Here is a 14564-nt window from a genome sequence, read left to right on the forward strand (position 1 = left end):
GATGTGAGAAGCACTGTATTCTGTACTCTATGGAACTACATGATTTTAGGCTTCAGTGTTTGAGCAATAAGGTGACAACCTCTTCTGTTGATTAGAATCAATCATTTAACTGCTTTGAATAGTTGTAAGCTTGAATAGTTGTAACCTAAATGCTATTTTGCTGTCAACAAGAGAAATCCCCTCGACAGAGTAAACAGCATAGCATTACATAATAGTTTGTCAGTAATTCTGAGAACTGCAGACAAAATGCCTTAACCTGTTATTATGCACATGCCAAATTACTAAACTCTGCAGTCACCAGACTGCATCTCCTTCCAGAGCTGTGCTGATCAGCTGAATGGTAGACTGGTTGGTTTTTTATCTATACTGTAGACTAAAGTGGTGGGTTGTGTGTTTGTTTTTTTCCCAGACAATGTTGAGCTGGTGTTGGATTCATCAGCCATTCCTGAATCAGGCACTGCCAAAGTAAGGAACAGACCCACAGTAAAGCACTTCACGGTAAGTTCCAGTAACTCTGCATGATGTGCGGAAATATTAATAGCTTTCAAATCTACATTCCAACACTCAAGACGGTGTTGCATCTTTTGTTGAGACTGATCAAGCTTTGTCAATCTTCTAGTTGTTGTTCTCTAACACTTCAAGATGATTATCACATGGAACTTGTTTCCGGGCTTGTCTTCTTGCGAATGCAGAAGGCCCCATATTACATCTCTACATTTGCATAACTGTCTGCTAAATTGTGAATTCTTTCTTAAAAAGGTCTTTGTAGTGCCTGAAAGAGAATCTGCATTGCCTCATGAAGGGTGTTCCTGTAATCATTAATCTCTGTGTGACCACTGCAGAGTCAGACCCATCCATCACTCACACCCTGTCACTTTGAAAGCATATTTTTCTAACCGGCAGGTTTCACTTGCACAGGCTATTCATATGTATAACAGAAGGAGTAACCCATATGTATTTGCAAGTAGGCTATCCATGTGACATGGATGCATGCAATTTGTTTGGGTGTTTACCCAGTCCTCTCAAGTCATTTCTGTAGAGTTTGTCCTCAGAAATTCACACCCTATTTACTTAGACATTCTCATGGGGACACAGTTACTATAAGAATGTCACCTTTGGTTTACACAATCTTGGGTATTGTACAGTCTGGGACCTGGCATATGGCGCCAAGCTCATTTGCCTTCTATTCAAGATGGTGTCCCTGTAGTAGATCCAGAAAAGACCAGCCGTATCTGAATTTTTTACGTTGTCATTTTGTTGTAGGTATGAAAGCCTACCTCAGAAAGGGGAGTGTCCTATGTGACTGCTCCTCTGGCATGTATTAGATGTGGCACACCCAGCAGCACGGGGTTGGACTGCTCTGACTGACTGCTCGGATTGACTGCTTTGACTTTCACCAGTGAGTCACGGAAAGAAAGAAGAAATGAAGGCGGATCAGAAACCGCATTGAATGCCACACCCTTCGCTTCTTGTAAAATGTTTGTGCCGTTGCAAGGAGCTGCCTGCCCCTATGAAGTCTGCATTCATGACATATTTAAGGCATTAAATAAGGCAGGCATTCCGTTCACATTAGCTGTTTTAAAGATACAGTGTAACTGAGGGTTCTTGAGAATGGACCACACCTGAACCTTTTCCACGAATGACTTAATATTCCCACAGCTGAATGAAAGTTATTGATGTGTCCTCTGTATTTTGGATATAGCGTGTACCATGTGAAAGTTCTATATAAACAAACCAAGTGATTGTGGCCTGACCATAAGGCCAAGGGCAGTAAGTTGATTACAGTTTATAGTTACATGGGTGAACCTTACTTTGGATTGTTTTGCTAGATTGGAGGCCCTCAGGCCCAGTATTGGGTAATTACACTGGTCAAGGTGTGGTTAGGTCCTAAGGAGTGACTTTCAGTCCCTACTGTATGTAGGGTGATTCTGACCAGTCTATCAGCTTTGGAAGGGCATTTCTCTGTTCTGTCTGTAGGGCTTGTGTTGTGTCAAAACAGTCTGTGTTTATGTCTAGAGGTGTTTAGGCTGTGATGAGAACAGTCAGTCACACAAGCAGGCAGCAACATGACGGCACAGCCCTTTTTCTCAGAGGTAGTCATACCCACTTAATGTTTGCTTAGGTGAAACGATGGGAGTGTTGCATGTGCCTTGCCCACACTACGCCCTGCCTGTGGATGAGCCATGACAATGAAGAGATGGGAGTGTTGCATGTGCCTTGCCCACACTACACCCTGTCTTTGGATGAGCCATGACAATGAAGAGATGGGAGTGTTGCCTGTGCCTTGCCCACACTACACCCTGTCTTTGGATGAGGCATGACAGTGGCAGCAATGTTCTGAAAATGGCCCAAACTGGGCCAGTAAGCTGCAGCTAGTGTCTGGAAAGGGGTTAGATACAGTATACCAATGGAGGACATTATTGTTGAATCATTACAGGTGGGGGTGCTCAGTGGGCTATGAGACTATGTAAGAGATCCTGTAGCCTCAATCTGCACAATGAGGATTTTTCCATTATAGAAAAGGACACCATTTGCTGGGAAGCCCAGACTATGATTAGAGTAAAAACATTTGTTTTATGAAAAGCCCTTCAGATTGAATGTGCCTGGCATTCCTCTGTCTTTGGCAGTTGACACCACTTGCGTACACTGACGTACCAGTTTGTTTCCTGAGTGTTAGATTTACATTTAGTTGAGTTGTCAACGAACGTCAATTCAATGTGAAATCAACCAAAGATTTCACCCTGTCATTGGACTTTCTTTCACCCAACTTCTAACCTAAATTCCCTTACATTGATGACTTTTTGCAAATCCAATCAGTTTTCCACGTTGATTCAACGTCATCACATAGAATTGTTGGGTTGAAATGATGTGGAAACAACGTTGATTCAACCAGTTTTTGCCCAGTGGGATATCTCTGCTCTCCAATCCATTCCCTTTCTTTCACATTCAGTTCCACTTACAATCTCTACAGCCTGACATCAGAGTGAAACGTCAACAGTCTGATGTCTTTTGTCATTATTTCCCACAGTCCTCCTCTGATGTTGTACAAGGGTTTAATGTACCAACGCCCAAAGTTCCTGTCCTCCCCCCTTTCAACAGACCAAAGATCAACGGGGCAGGTGAGGGTCTCTGTCCTGTGTATACCGGAGTTAAGCTGTGTAGCTAAATCATTTACACTCCTGTGAATTTAAGCCTTCGTGCTGGTTTTAGACAGATCTAGTTGATCACAGTTCATCACAAATTCAAAGCAACTCTGTTTTCGTAAAGGCTGAAATATATAGAGCAGGTAAATGTTTGTCTAAGGTCTTGGACAATAACACTTTAGAAAGCATCCAAGCAGCCATTCACAAACATGTTTGCAGAGCGGGAGGGTACAGATCAGATGTAATTTAATCAGTTTCACCATAACTAAAAGTTAAATAATTTACTTCAACAATAAGTTATAACAATAATAAAATACACTGAACAAAAATATGAACGCAACATGTAAAGTGTTGTTCCCATGTTTCATGAGCTGAAATAAAAAAATCCCAGAAATCTTCCATACTGAGGAGTATTTATGTCTGTAATAAAGCCCTTTTGTGGGGAAAAACTCATTCTGATTGGCTGGGCCTTGGCAGCCAGGTCTCCCCAGTGGGTGGGCCTGGCTGCCAAGTGGGTGGGCATATGCCCTCCCAGGCCCACCCATGGCTGCACCCCTGCCCAGTCATGTGAAATCCATAGATTAGGGCCTAATGCATTTATTTTCATTGACTGATTGCCTTATATGAACTGTAACAGTAAAATCTTTGAAGTTTGTGCATGTTGCGTTTTTATTTTTGTTCAGTATAGTTGTACTTGTGTCTCTGATGGTTGTTCTCTCTTTATAGTAAACGGCGAACGGTTGTCCAATGGATCTGCTATATCTGTACCTGATTTGGTGGATGGAGAGATATTTATTCCACCTCCACCTTCGATGGCCCCCCCACCCCCTCCACCCATATTCAACCCTCCCCCACCAGATTTCTTGGGTGACCTCGACTCCATTCTGCCTCCCTCCATGCCCCCTCCAAAACCCCCATCAAAACCACCATCAAAACCACCATCAGTTGCCCCCTCTGAAGGGGACAAGAATGTTTTCACCTCCATGAAACTTCCACCTATGGCCCCTCCGAAGCCCCCGTCAACTTCCTCCAGTGCTTCTAGTTCCTCTTTGTCCAGTTCTACACCACCACCAACCACTGTCCCTGATATCACAGAGCCCCCAAAGTTTGCCCCTCCACAGCCCCCTACAGACATGAGGCAAGCTGCTCTGAAAGCCCTGAAGACACCGCCTACAAAGCCAATGAGGCTGTCCTCCATCCCCATTATGTGTGAACTCCCCCAGGTTCTAGCCCCAGCACCCCCTGTACAGAACCCTAGACCCTCCAGCTTCAACCCCCAGAACACAGCTAAGCTCTACAGTGTTCCTAAGACCGGCATTCTAGATAGGCAGGTGGAAGGTGAAAATAGGCACAAGCAGATCCTAATGCTGCATGACCCTGGGTCTACTGACTCCATCCATGTCCAGGTCAATGGGACAGCCCCCTCTGTGGCACCGCCAGTTAAGCCAGCCCGGAGAAACAGCTCGGGTATGCTGCTGGAGCAAGACCTGAAGGAGTTAAAGGATAATTTTCAAGCCACCCTTCAAGGCCAACCCACCCCACCTGAGACTCGGGAGGAAGTGAAAGTGGAGCCGTTGCCTTTATTAGCACAGCAGGCTATCAACAAACCTGCCAAAACCCCCACTAAAGCATCACCAACGCTTCAGGTGATCACTGCCCCTGTAACCATAGAGGCTAGCCAGGTCAAACACGAAGTGTCTCCAAACCGGAGTCGCAAGTTCAGTCCTATGCTGGATCGTAAACTGCGCAACCTAAAGTTCAGTGCGGTCACTGGGACGAGGGAGGGTCCTGCCACTTCCCCCCTGGCTCTTCTCATGGCGGCTAAAGAGCGAGAGAAGCACAGGTCCACTTTGTCACACGAAAACAGCACAAAGAGTAATGAGCCATCCACCAGCATCCAGCACAGCGAATCCAATCCCAATTCTTTCACCATCGTCCCCAGGTACACCTCATTCACTTCTGTGACCTCACAAGATAATCCACAGTCTGTGGTCCCAGTGCAGCCCCCAGTGGTGATCCAGACTCCAGCAAAACCCCAGATCATTGAGTCAGTGGTGGAAAAGAGGCCAATTGTAAATCCAGTATTTCAGGGGCTCCTGGCTGTGGAGAAACAAAGTGGAGAGCAGAGGATTCCTTCCCCCTTTAGCCTTGTCAGGAATGAAGAGAACAGGGAGGACCTATGCTTGCCATTACTCCCTCCCCCTCCCGAATTCGATGACCATGATGATGTCGTGGAGTCTCCCCCCAGCTCGCCTCCACCTGACCCTCCCCCGAAGAAGGTCCTGGACCCCATTCCCACCCGTGTCCTTCCAGTCCTGCCCCCCACTGCCGGCCTTATCATTCCTGTCAAAACTCCCTCCCCTGCGCCCCCCCCTCCTCCAAAACCCAAACCCCCAAGCCCTCCCAAACTCCTGTCTCCCGTCATGGAGGTCAAACCCAAGCTACCTGTTCAGACCACACCCAAGCCACCTCCCACCCAGGCGCCCTCCTCCCTCTCAGCCAGCCAGGCCACGCTCCTGACCATCCTGCAGAAGAAGATGCTGGAAATGGACCACAAAATGGACAACAAAATGCTGGCCATGAAGACAGACTCTGATGACTGGGGTTCTCCCTTGTCGGAGGAGACCATGGTCCCTGTTGTTCCCAGGGTCACCCCGAAGACCCCTGTTATCACCGCGAAGAGCAAGAATGCCACCCTGTCAGCCAAAACACAAGGCCTGGACATGAAGGAGCTGGAGACTAAAATGGCCATGAATTCTCAGGGTTTGTCAGCTCCATCAAAAGTACCCATCAGGTAGGCCTTGCTCTCTTTACTTTATCTGTTAGAGTTTTTCACAAAATTGTACAACTTTATTGTTTAAGCTTAGGGTGTTGTGACTAGTTTGGTATAATTTTGTTTTATCTAGGAGTGTCTCTAATTGCATGTTTTGACTCACAGTAAAGAATGATGCTAGCTAGATGTATTAAAAAGTATTGATGAATGTGACAAGAACAACATGATAAGTGTTTAACTAATCATTTTTTCTTCCTCTACTTTCTAGCAATGGGCCACAGTCAAAGCAGGCGTATGGCATGACTTTCATGGTACGACCCGGAACCAAACAACCAATAACTGTTGTCAGCAAAGGGGTCTCATCATGAGAAGCCAACTCCAAATTATACCACACATACAATTTCATTCAAATCAATTAAAATAACTTTTATTTCCTGAGAGGGAACTATATGTGTGGTGACGGGTCTGTACAAGACAAATAACAAAATAGCAAAATAGAACACAAAAACATGTACAGTGTAATAGATTAGGAGCAATCTATGCAATCACAGGCATATATACACATACAGTACCAGTCAAAAGTTTGGACACCTACTCATTCAAGAGTTTATTTATTTGACTATTTTCTACATTGTAGAATAATAGTGAAGGCATCAAAACTATGAAATAACACATATAGAATCATGTAGTAACCAAAGAAGTGTTAAACAAATCAAAATATATTTTAGATTCTTCAAAGTAGCCAGCCTTTTCCTTGATGACAGCTTTGCACACTCTTGGCATTCTCTCAACCAGCTTCATGAGGTAGTCACCTGGAATGCAATTAAGTATATTATGATTTGTTGAACACGTTTTTGGTTACTACATGATTCCATGTGTTATTTCATAGTTTTGTCTTCACTATTATTCTACAATGTAGAAAATAGTACAAATAAAGACCCTGGAATGAATAGGTGTCCAAACATTTGACTGGTACTGTAGATACAAATAAAAACAAGAACTACAAGAGTTGAGGAGTTTTATGGATGTTGGCACAAAACTAGAAGCTGCCCTCTTAGATTTATATGCCAGAGATCTATGTCTGGTGGCTATACTGGTCATTGAGTGTGTGCGTAATGTCCAAGGCTATTTGTTCCCACTTCTTCCTCACGATTTTATATTTATTTATAGACGTCACTGAGGGGTTCCTGGCTTTCTCCAATGATTTTGAGTACCCTGTTCAACAGTATCTTTGACTGCTGCAGTTTAATCAGTGTGTGATAGTATACATTGCCTTATTTTATCTTAGGCTGACCTAATAGATTTAAAAACATCTGCTTTCAAACTAGCAGCTGTAAATTGCCGGTCTTAACATATACAGAATGCGTGCATCAAAAGGATGTTTATATAAATGTCTTGACGTTACTATAAAAGGATGTAGAAATTGTTTTGCTTATAGGTTGTGAGTGCCACAGTACCTGTACATACTGTATATGTTAACAGCATAAACGGAATTGAAATGTAGCCTACTAGAATACATTTAGAAGACACATACTGTATATAGTTGACTGTACTAAACTTGTTCCATACAATGGATCACTAAATAAAAGCAAAACAGTTGTCAGGCATTTGCCACATAAGGACATTAAAAATGTACTTTTACATTTGTGCTGAAGTCTAGCTATTGCGTCAGTCATTATTAAAGCTGCTCATTATATCTCCATCCAAATGTAATCTAATTAAAACCATGATGCGTCAAATACTGGATGTGAAGAAAACTTCAGGGTTGGTAAATGACATTAGAGGAAGAATAGTGTTCATGTCTCCTGACTGGAGTGTAAGTGGACATGGCCACCTAATTTTGGTAACGTTGTCATGTTCTTTTAGAATGTTTTAGCAAAAAAAAAAACACCACATTCATTAACGATTGAAACTATAATTACCCTGGATTGTCTTATGTGGTGGTCTGTTGGATTTCTCATTGTAACATAAAATTATGCAAAATATACCAGGGCACAGACCACTCCTTTGGTTATTTTTTTGGGTTATGTAATAAAATCTATTTTTAAAGTCATGAATTGTTTCCACCAAATTGTCTGAGAAAAATGTCCTACTGAACACTAAAAGTAGTGAGATTCATGTGTTTGGAAAAGCAAAATCAACTCGTGAATATACAGTATTCAGACACAAACTTTATTGAAGAATGGAAAAAGTTGATTATGTCAGTTAAGTTGTACTCCTCCGACTTCCAAAAAGCACCACCAGACATGTACTGTACATACAATCCAAGGAACGCCTTTGTGTGGACGAAAACCGTTAAGGACAGTGCTTTCTGTTTCTGGTACACATGTGAGAGAAATGAGAACATTAAACAAAAGAAACTGCCAAGGACGAGGGAGAATATGGAATGGAAGCACTGGTACAAACAAGCCCTGCAGTGAAGATTTACAGACTTTTCAAATGTACATAAATTCTTCATTCATTTGGAAAACAAATTGCTCATGCCATTGATTGTGTGGTCACAACTTGAACCAGGTTACTCCAGACCAGTGTTATATCAGAATGCGCCACAGTATAATTGACTAGTAAATCCAATTCACCCACATAATCTTGTTATCCAAAGAGCCAGTGGCTCACACTTCTCAGACTGGCTTACATGCCACGTAATACAGCACCCTAGGTGGGTAAACAAAGGTTACATGGGGTTGGACTATAAACGTGATCAGATGAGTTCGTTAGATTAAAGATTCCCATTTCCTTTGGCAGCATTCCCAAACCCAAGTCTTCAAGTAACCCACATGATAACTACCCCAATCCATCTCTTAGTTAATTTCCCCAAGAACAAACAACTGTACACCACAGGTAATGTCCTACAAGTGGCTAATACACCTAGAACTGAGACTCAGCGTATGACATCGCTACGAGCAACAGGATGAACCACAAGTCTGCAGCGCAAGACTTTGCTGCCACAAGACAAATGCGCATGTGCTGCCTCAACGTGATAGCTGCAGGACGAAAAAAGCTGAAATGTTTAGCTTTACTCTTAGTTGGTGGCAGAAAATGTCCTGATTGACTTGGTACATTGCTGACTCTACCTTAACACAGAATTGATTTATAAATCTGTTGGAAAGAAAACCTGCATGAACATGGGTACTTTGAGACTAGGATTGGGGGAAACCATCAGTACACTGCCCTGTTCTCTGTTCCAGTGTGGTGGGTATTGACAACTTCTACCCTCATGCCAACCCATTAAATCCTCCCCCCCTCCAACAAAACCCCATACTTCCACAACCACTTTTCCCCTATCCCCTGACCCAGGCTGGGTGGTGGGTCTACGGTGGGGACGTGGAGTCACCAGTGGCGGGTCCATCCTGTCCCGTGATGTGGTGGAGGACCTGGTGGTCCCAGCCCACGGTGGTCAGTGTGTCAGAACCACCAGGGGCCCAGCAGACACCCCGAACAAAGTCCTGGTGCCTCCTGTCTCTCAACCTGGACAGGAAGAGCAGAGCCACCTTATTAAGTGGTGAATGGTGGACTATTTTATTTAATAGGACTGAGTTGACAAGCCAAAAGGATCAGCTAGGGAGATTGTGAACAAAAGCCCATAGATATTGAGACTCACGTTTCCTTAAGCTCCGAGTTCATCACAGCAACGGAGCAGTCATCACTGATGGAGGCTAGCAAGGGGGCACTGTGGTGGAAGGTAAGAGATCATTGTGTTAGCTCAGTCTGACAAACCACTTACTGTTATAGATGTGTGTGAGGTGAGCAGGTGCTTACCTGTGTGAGGAGAAGGCTAGGCTGGAGACCCTACGGCTGTGGGTGCTCTGCGTCTGGGCAGGCTCTGTGCCCTGAAAATCTTTCAGAGTCACGCGTCCTAGCTCGTCACCTGACCCAACACAATCATCAACAAATATCGATCATTGAAGCCTGGAAGATTGATCTTTTAGAACAATGACGTGGTTGGACCACTATGTATTACAGTAAATGTAGTGCTAGTCCTTACCGTAGGCAATTGTGGTACTGTGGTGGGGATGCCAGGCCACTGAGGTAGGGCAACAGCTGGGCTCTACCTCTGAGACAAGATCAAATCTCCAAAGTTAGCTGGGAAAGCACCTAGCAGAGCAACATGCACTGACTGAACAACATGGTTGTCCACACCTGACTATGTACATGCTTTCAAAAATAGACTATTCACATGCAATGCATGTGTACTTTGAACAGAGTGAATGGGTACTTTGGTGTGCTGCAGAAGTCAGGAAACGTTTGAGGTGTGGATGTTTACAAAATGTACACAATTATTGTCTTAACACAGCTTTATTAAAATGACTAGGATTGCTGGAAAAGTTTCTTAGGAAATATAGAAACAAGCCTCATTGATTATCAAGGACATGTTAATGAGTTTCTACTGCAGTGACCTGACATGCGGATATCAGAATTTAATTGTATAATATTGCTTTACTCGTGGACGTACACTTCAACAACAGAATCAAAGACAGCCTTAAAAACGACACTCGTTAGCCAATACTGAAAAACTACAAGACCCACTGACAATCCAAGATTAACATCACAGGTGTCAATCAATTGGCAACTGAAAAGTCCATGCATCTTGGCTTAGAAAAACCCTTCTGCCTCGCTGGCTGTGCAGTTCAGACCGGTTCTACTCACCTAATCTAGAAGCTGGTTTGGTGGGTTTCCTCCTGTCCCAAAGCAACAGACGGCCATCCTGAGGGAAGGGGAATGGAGAAATTAGAGACTGTGTACTAACAGTTTCATACTGTTACAAGGTTCTCCTTTGTACAGTAAGTTACAACCTACTACTGTATCTAGCTTCATATAGCACAGCACACAATATACAAGCCACACATTCCAATCTGAACAAGTGATTAAAACAGACAACCCTCCAATCAGTCTTGGCTCTTACCTGGCCACATGAGAGGAAGAGGGAGTCATCGGATGGATTGCAGGACACACAAGTGACTGGCTTAGAGTGAGCTGTGGAACATGAGACAGATCAGGAATGTATGAATTATACCGATTCTGGAGCAAAACGTTTCTTAAAACGGAACCTAGGGACCTACCTGAATTTGTCCAATAGAAACTTGTTTTAGTTACAAAACCTTCTGCAATTGTTTGCACTAACGATTAACTAGACAGGCTATGTAAAACATGAGAAACACTGCAACTGACACTTTAAGAGTGGAGTCACTGTGCAGCTCAAGATAGAGATATAGAGTTTCCTTACCGTTATACGTGCTGACCACTTCCCCCTGACTAAGGTCCCAGACTTTGATTCTGCAGCATGTAGAAAAGAGAAAGAACTGAGCAAGACATAGGCCGTTCACAGCATACAAAATTATATTAAATCTTTACTAAGAAATGTATACTAGGCTGCAAAACACTCCATAACCTGCAGCTGTTAAAACAGACTCACAGCCAGGCTGGTCACACTGAGGGCCTAGGGTCTGTTATGTCATCAAATCCAAAATACAAGATGTGCGTGACACACACAAACACAATCAGAGAATGCCCCCCACTGACCGGCAGTCCATACTGCCGCTGACGGCGTGGTTTGACCCAGCAGGGCTCACGCTGGTGACGATGTGATCATGTTCGAGTTTAGTGAACCGATTCACCAGCAGACTCTCATCCTCCGCTAGCTCCCACAGCTCAATAGCACCTACAACACCAAGACACCAGTCAAACCCCATTGCACCCACACTGTTGTATACCAAGTAATCTAAGTGATAATGTGGCCTGAATTAAATGTAATCATTGTGCTTTAACAGATATTTCCCTCTGTGGTTGAACAGCCTTATTTACAGCTGAATATGATATACATGAGTAACGACAACGGTCATTCCTATTTACCAGAGTCAGATGCAACTAGGACGCCCCTCTCTGAAGCCCACTTTGCCTCTGTGACCCCAGCCTCTGTCTGCACACCAGCCTTGCAGAAGCCCTCGTTGGGAGACTGCTTGGGGTCACTGTAGACCCAGATGGAGCCAAGCCAGCATCTGCCCGTCAAACTGGAGGCCCCCAGCAACAGGGTGCCATCTAGGGGAAGAAAATAGAGAAATGTCAATAGCTGAATCATCTGAGGTCTTGTGCTAAAGTGCCATATGATTGGGTCCCAGAAAATAACATTTTTGAGTCCCTGCAGAAACACGGCCTGTATCCTGGAAGCCAGTGACGTCTTAATTGACAGTTGTAGCCAAGTTAGCTAGCTAGGTGACTAGCTTGCTCTTCTCTTTTTAGGGAATCTACCATTCTAACTTGCTTAACGCCATGGTGTGTCTTTTGACAGGTAATTTTACAATCAACGCATAGCTAGCTCCAATTGTTAGATTATACTTTAGGTGGCTAGCTAGATAGCTAGCTAAAGGACACGGGCAACATCTCTTCGAAGTGACAAGTTCGTTTTAGCAGCTAGCTATCTTATCAGGCTAGGGCCAGGGGCACAGTAATTTTTGCTGTTAATGATGCAAGCTCCATATATACTCAGACGTATGTGATAAGCTATCTAATATCTGGTTTATACAACAGTATTCCCGCGACACCACCACGTGCTACGGTACCTAGCTAGCTCTTTCTACATGCCAGGTGTCTGGACCTACGTTATCACACAAGGCAGGCATCACTCACTAGCTGTGACTTTGCTTACCTTCCCTGTACTGCACCGAGTCCAAATGCTTCTCCATGCACGCAGGGGCATTTGGGGGTATGTTCCATCTGTTTTCCTTGATCATATTGGTATTTACTGTACTTTTCATGCAGGCAACTCTGAGTCGATTCACTCAAGCTAGCGTAGCTAAGTGTTTGTAATGCAAATTATTTGATATTTTATACAATAAATGTATAGTCAAGAAAACACGGACTAATAAACTAGCTACCTGATTTAGGTTAGACTAGGTTTTTAACTTCTAATCTTGATTTATATTATTTTTCATTGCTCCATTGTTCATGCCAGAAATGAATTAACTCAAAAACAGCACCACGTGGACCACACACTTCCGCTTCCAGGGCAATGTTCAGTTACGAAACGTTTCAGATAAAACCACGAACAGAGCCGAATGTGATTCGTTATTATTCGACGTCAGAGGCATGTTTGTTCTACATAGCCTCTTTCCATCTGAACGTTCTAAAACGGTGCGTCTTGCAGAACGCGCACCAGGTTCCATTTTACAGTACACTGCTGGAACATGAAACGTATCTTTACTATTTGCTCAAATCCTAAAATGAAATGCATTTAAAAAACGACCATACAACAATCCCATGGTGTGCCAAAACCTCCAGCTGCATGGGACCCCCACTGAGGTGTATACTGCTTAATTTGAGCAGGATCATGCCGGAACTGGATCCAGCACCTGTTTTTGGACTGTTTTGTTCTAGAACCTATTGTTAAATTACACCCCCTATCCGGTACCTCTCGAGGCATGAAAAATAATTGTAACTTTTTGCAATGTAAAAATTACAATAAAAGCGATCAAAGTTAATTCGAGTTGCTTCCTCGTTAAATCTCCTGCCCCCACAAAAAAACGTAATGTGAAAAAGTAGATTTTCAGCCCGGTCCTGATATTCTAAAAGTTGATTCGGGTCGGGCCGGCCCGGGTTTATGGTTAGCGCAACATTGTAACCTTTGTTTGAGACCAGTGCTTGGTGGTGGCTGTGTGAGAAGCGCGCCAGTATCTCTCACAGTAGAATGAGATATCATAAAAAATGTCTCTACCCGCTCTGATCGACATGAGCCTGCAACTCTCATCTCTCCAGCGTTGCATAGCCACTCGAAGGGTTCTGGAGGAGCTGCAGCACCCATGGTAAATTGAAATACATTTCCCAAAGTTATAGAATTACTGCTGTCTGTTCAGAAATAAATGAAATCATTCAGAATATCATATTACACCATGCGAAGGCCTATAATTGATACAAATCTGTCAGTGCAAATCTGCATGCAGACAAAACAGGCCTTTCACAATTTTTCAAATACAATCGAGAAAACACAGGTTGGAAAGCAAATGGCTCCTGCTGAAGAGATGACTATGCTATAGGCTACCAAAATATTTGATCAACTTCCAAATATTGTTTTACAAAAGAGATACCTTTGTGCCAAAAGCCTATCGGCCATCACCAGCGGGTGAGCTGCGCATCATTGTGCGAGTCAATGAAACTGGAAATCATTTTTAGGACTATAATTTCCTCCTTACATCGTAGCCTACAATATGTCTCCACACACCTAGGCTATTGACGGATTCAAGACAAGGTCGTTTTTATTGATCTCAGATTCTCAGTGTCAAAGTAGCCTGGCATTTCAATTATTTGTGTGGTATTAAAAAAAAATTACACATCTTCATTCGTGTAAAATGATGTAGAATTGCATGAAATTAGTTTATAAAAGCCAAGATTTTTCCCGGACCCTAGGCTACAATTTTCGCAACTTCTGTAAGTGCCTCTACTCTACTGCTCTATGACACAACGCAAATGCGATGATATGCCTTCAATGCTTTATAATAAAGGTTCAAAAAAAGCTCATGCGTTGCAAATTAAGCACGGTTTCAGTAAACCAGTCATTGAGCAAAATCTGAAAGACACGTGTGTAATATAAGAGGGCACAAATATTCTTCTCCATTCAAAACATCTGTTGCAGACTTCATGTCATCAGAAATTATAAT

At 43.4% G+C, this 14564-nt stretch overlaps 2 protein-coding genes across 2 annotated transcripts; one reads left to right on the top strand and one right to left on the bottom strand.

The window, feature by feature from the left end:
• Positions 1-3045: 3045 nt before the first annotated feature.
• On the top strand, positions 3046-6407 carry LOC120021090 (uncharacterized protein C6orf132 homolog). The gene is made up of 3 exons (XM_038964734.1): positions 3046-3119; positions 3870-5937; positions 6185-6407. The coding sequence occupies exons 2-3, from the start codon at positions 3956-3958 to the stop codon at positions 6282-6284; spliced, it is 2082 nt and encodes a 693-aa protein (XP_038820662.1). The 5' UTR covers positions 3046-3119; positions 3870-3955; the 3' UTR covers positions 6285-6407.
• A 1660-nt stretch (positions 6408-8067) lies between these two features.
• On the bottom strand, positions 8068-12904 carry wdr77 (WD repeat domain 77). The gene is made up of 10 exons (XM_039010720.1): positions 12560-12904; positions 11767-11952; positions 11437-11575; positions 11141-11190; positions 10820-10890; positions 10564-10621; positions 9902-9970; positions 9676-9784; positions 9518-9586; positions 8068-9384 (listed from the first exon to the last, which is right to left on the bottom strand). Exons 1-10 carry the CDS (start codon positions 12666-12668, stop codon positions 9228-9230), a joined length of 1017 nt encoding a protein of 338 aa, XP_038866648.1. The 5' UTR covers positions 12669-12904; the 3' UTR covers positions 8068-9227.
• Between the last annotated feature and the right edge of the window lie 1660 nt (positions 12905-14564).

The sequence above is a fragment of the Salvelinus namaycush genome, chromosome 2 (assembly GCF_016432855.1).
Source record: "Salvelinus namaycush isolate Seneca chromosome 2, SaNama_1.0, whole genome shotgun sequence".
NCBI classification, from domain to species: domain Eukaryota; kingdom Metazoa; phylum Chordata; class Actinopteri; order Salmoniformes; family Salmonidae; genus Salvelinus; species Salvelinus namaycush.

Coding starts and splice junctions, on each gene's coding strand:
- LOC120021090 (XM_038964734.1), top strand. CDS start 3,956: ATGGCCCCCCCACCCCCTCCACCCATATTCAACCCTCCCCCACCAGAT. Junction 5,938..6,184: donor CCATCAAAAGTACCCATCAG/GTAGGCCTTGCT, acceptor TCTACTTTCTAG/CAATGGGCCACAGTCAAAGC.
- wdr77 (XM_039010720.1), bottom strand. CDS start 12,668: ATGAAAAGTACAGTAAATACCAATATGATCAAGGAAAACAGATGGAAC. Junction 10,622..10,819: donor TCTTCCTCTCATGTGGCCAG/GTAAGAGCCAAG, acceptor CCCTTCCCTCAG/GATGGCCGTCTGTTGCTTTG. Junction 9,385..9,517: donor AACTCGGAGCTTAAGGAAAC/GTGAGTCTCAAT, acceptor CTTCCTGTCCAG/GTTGAGAGACAGGAGGCACC.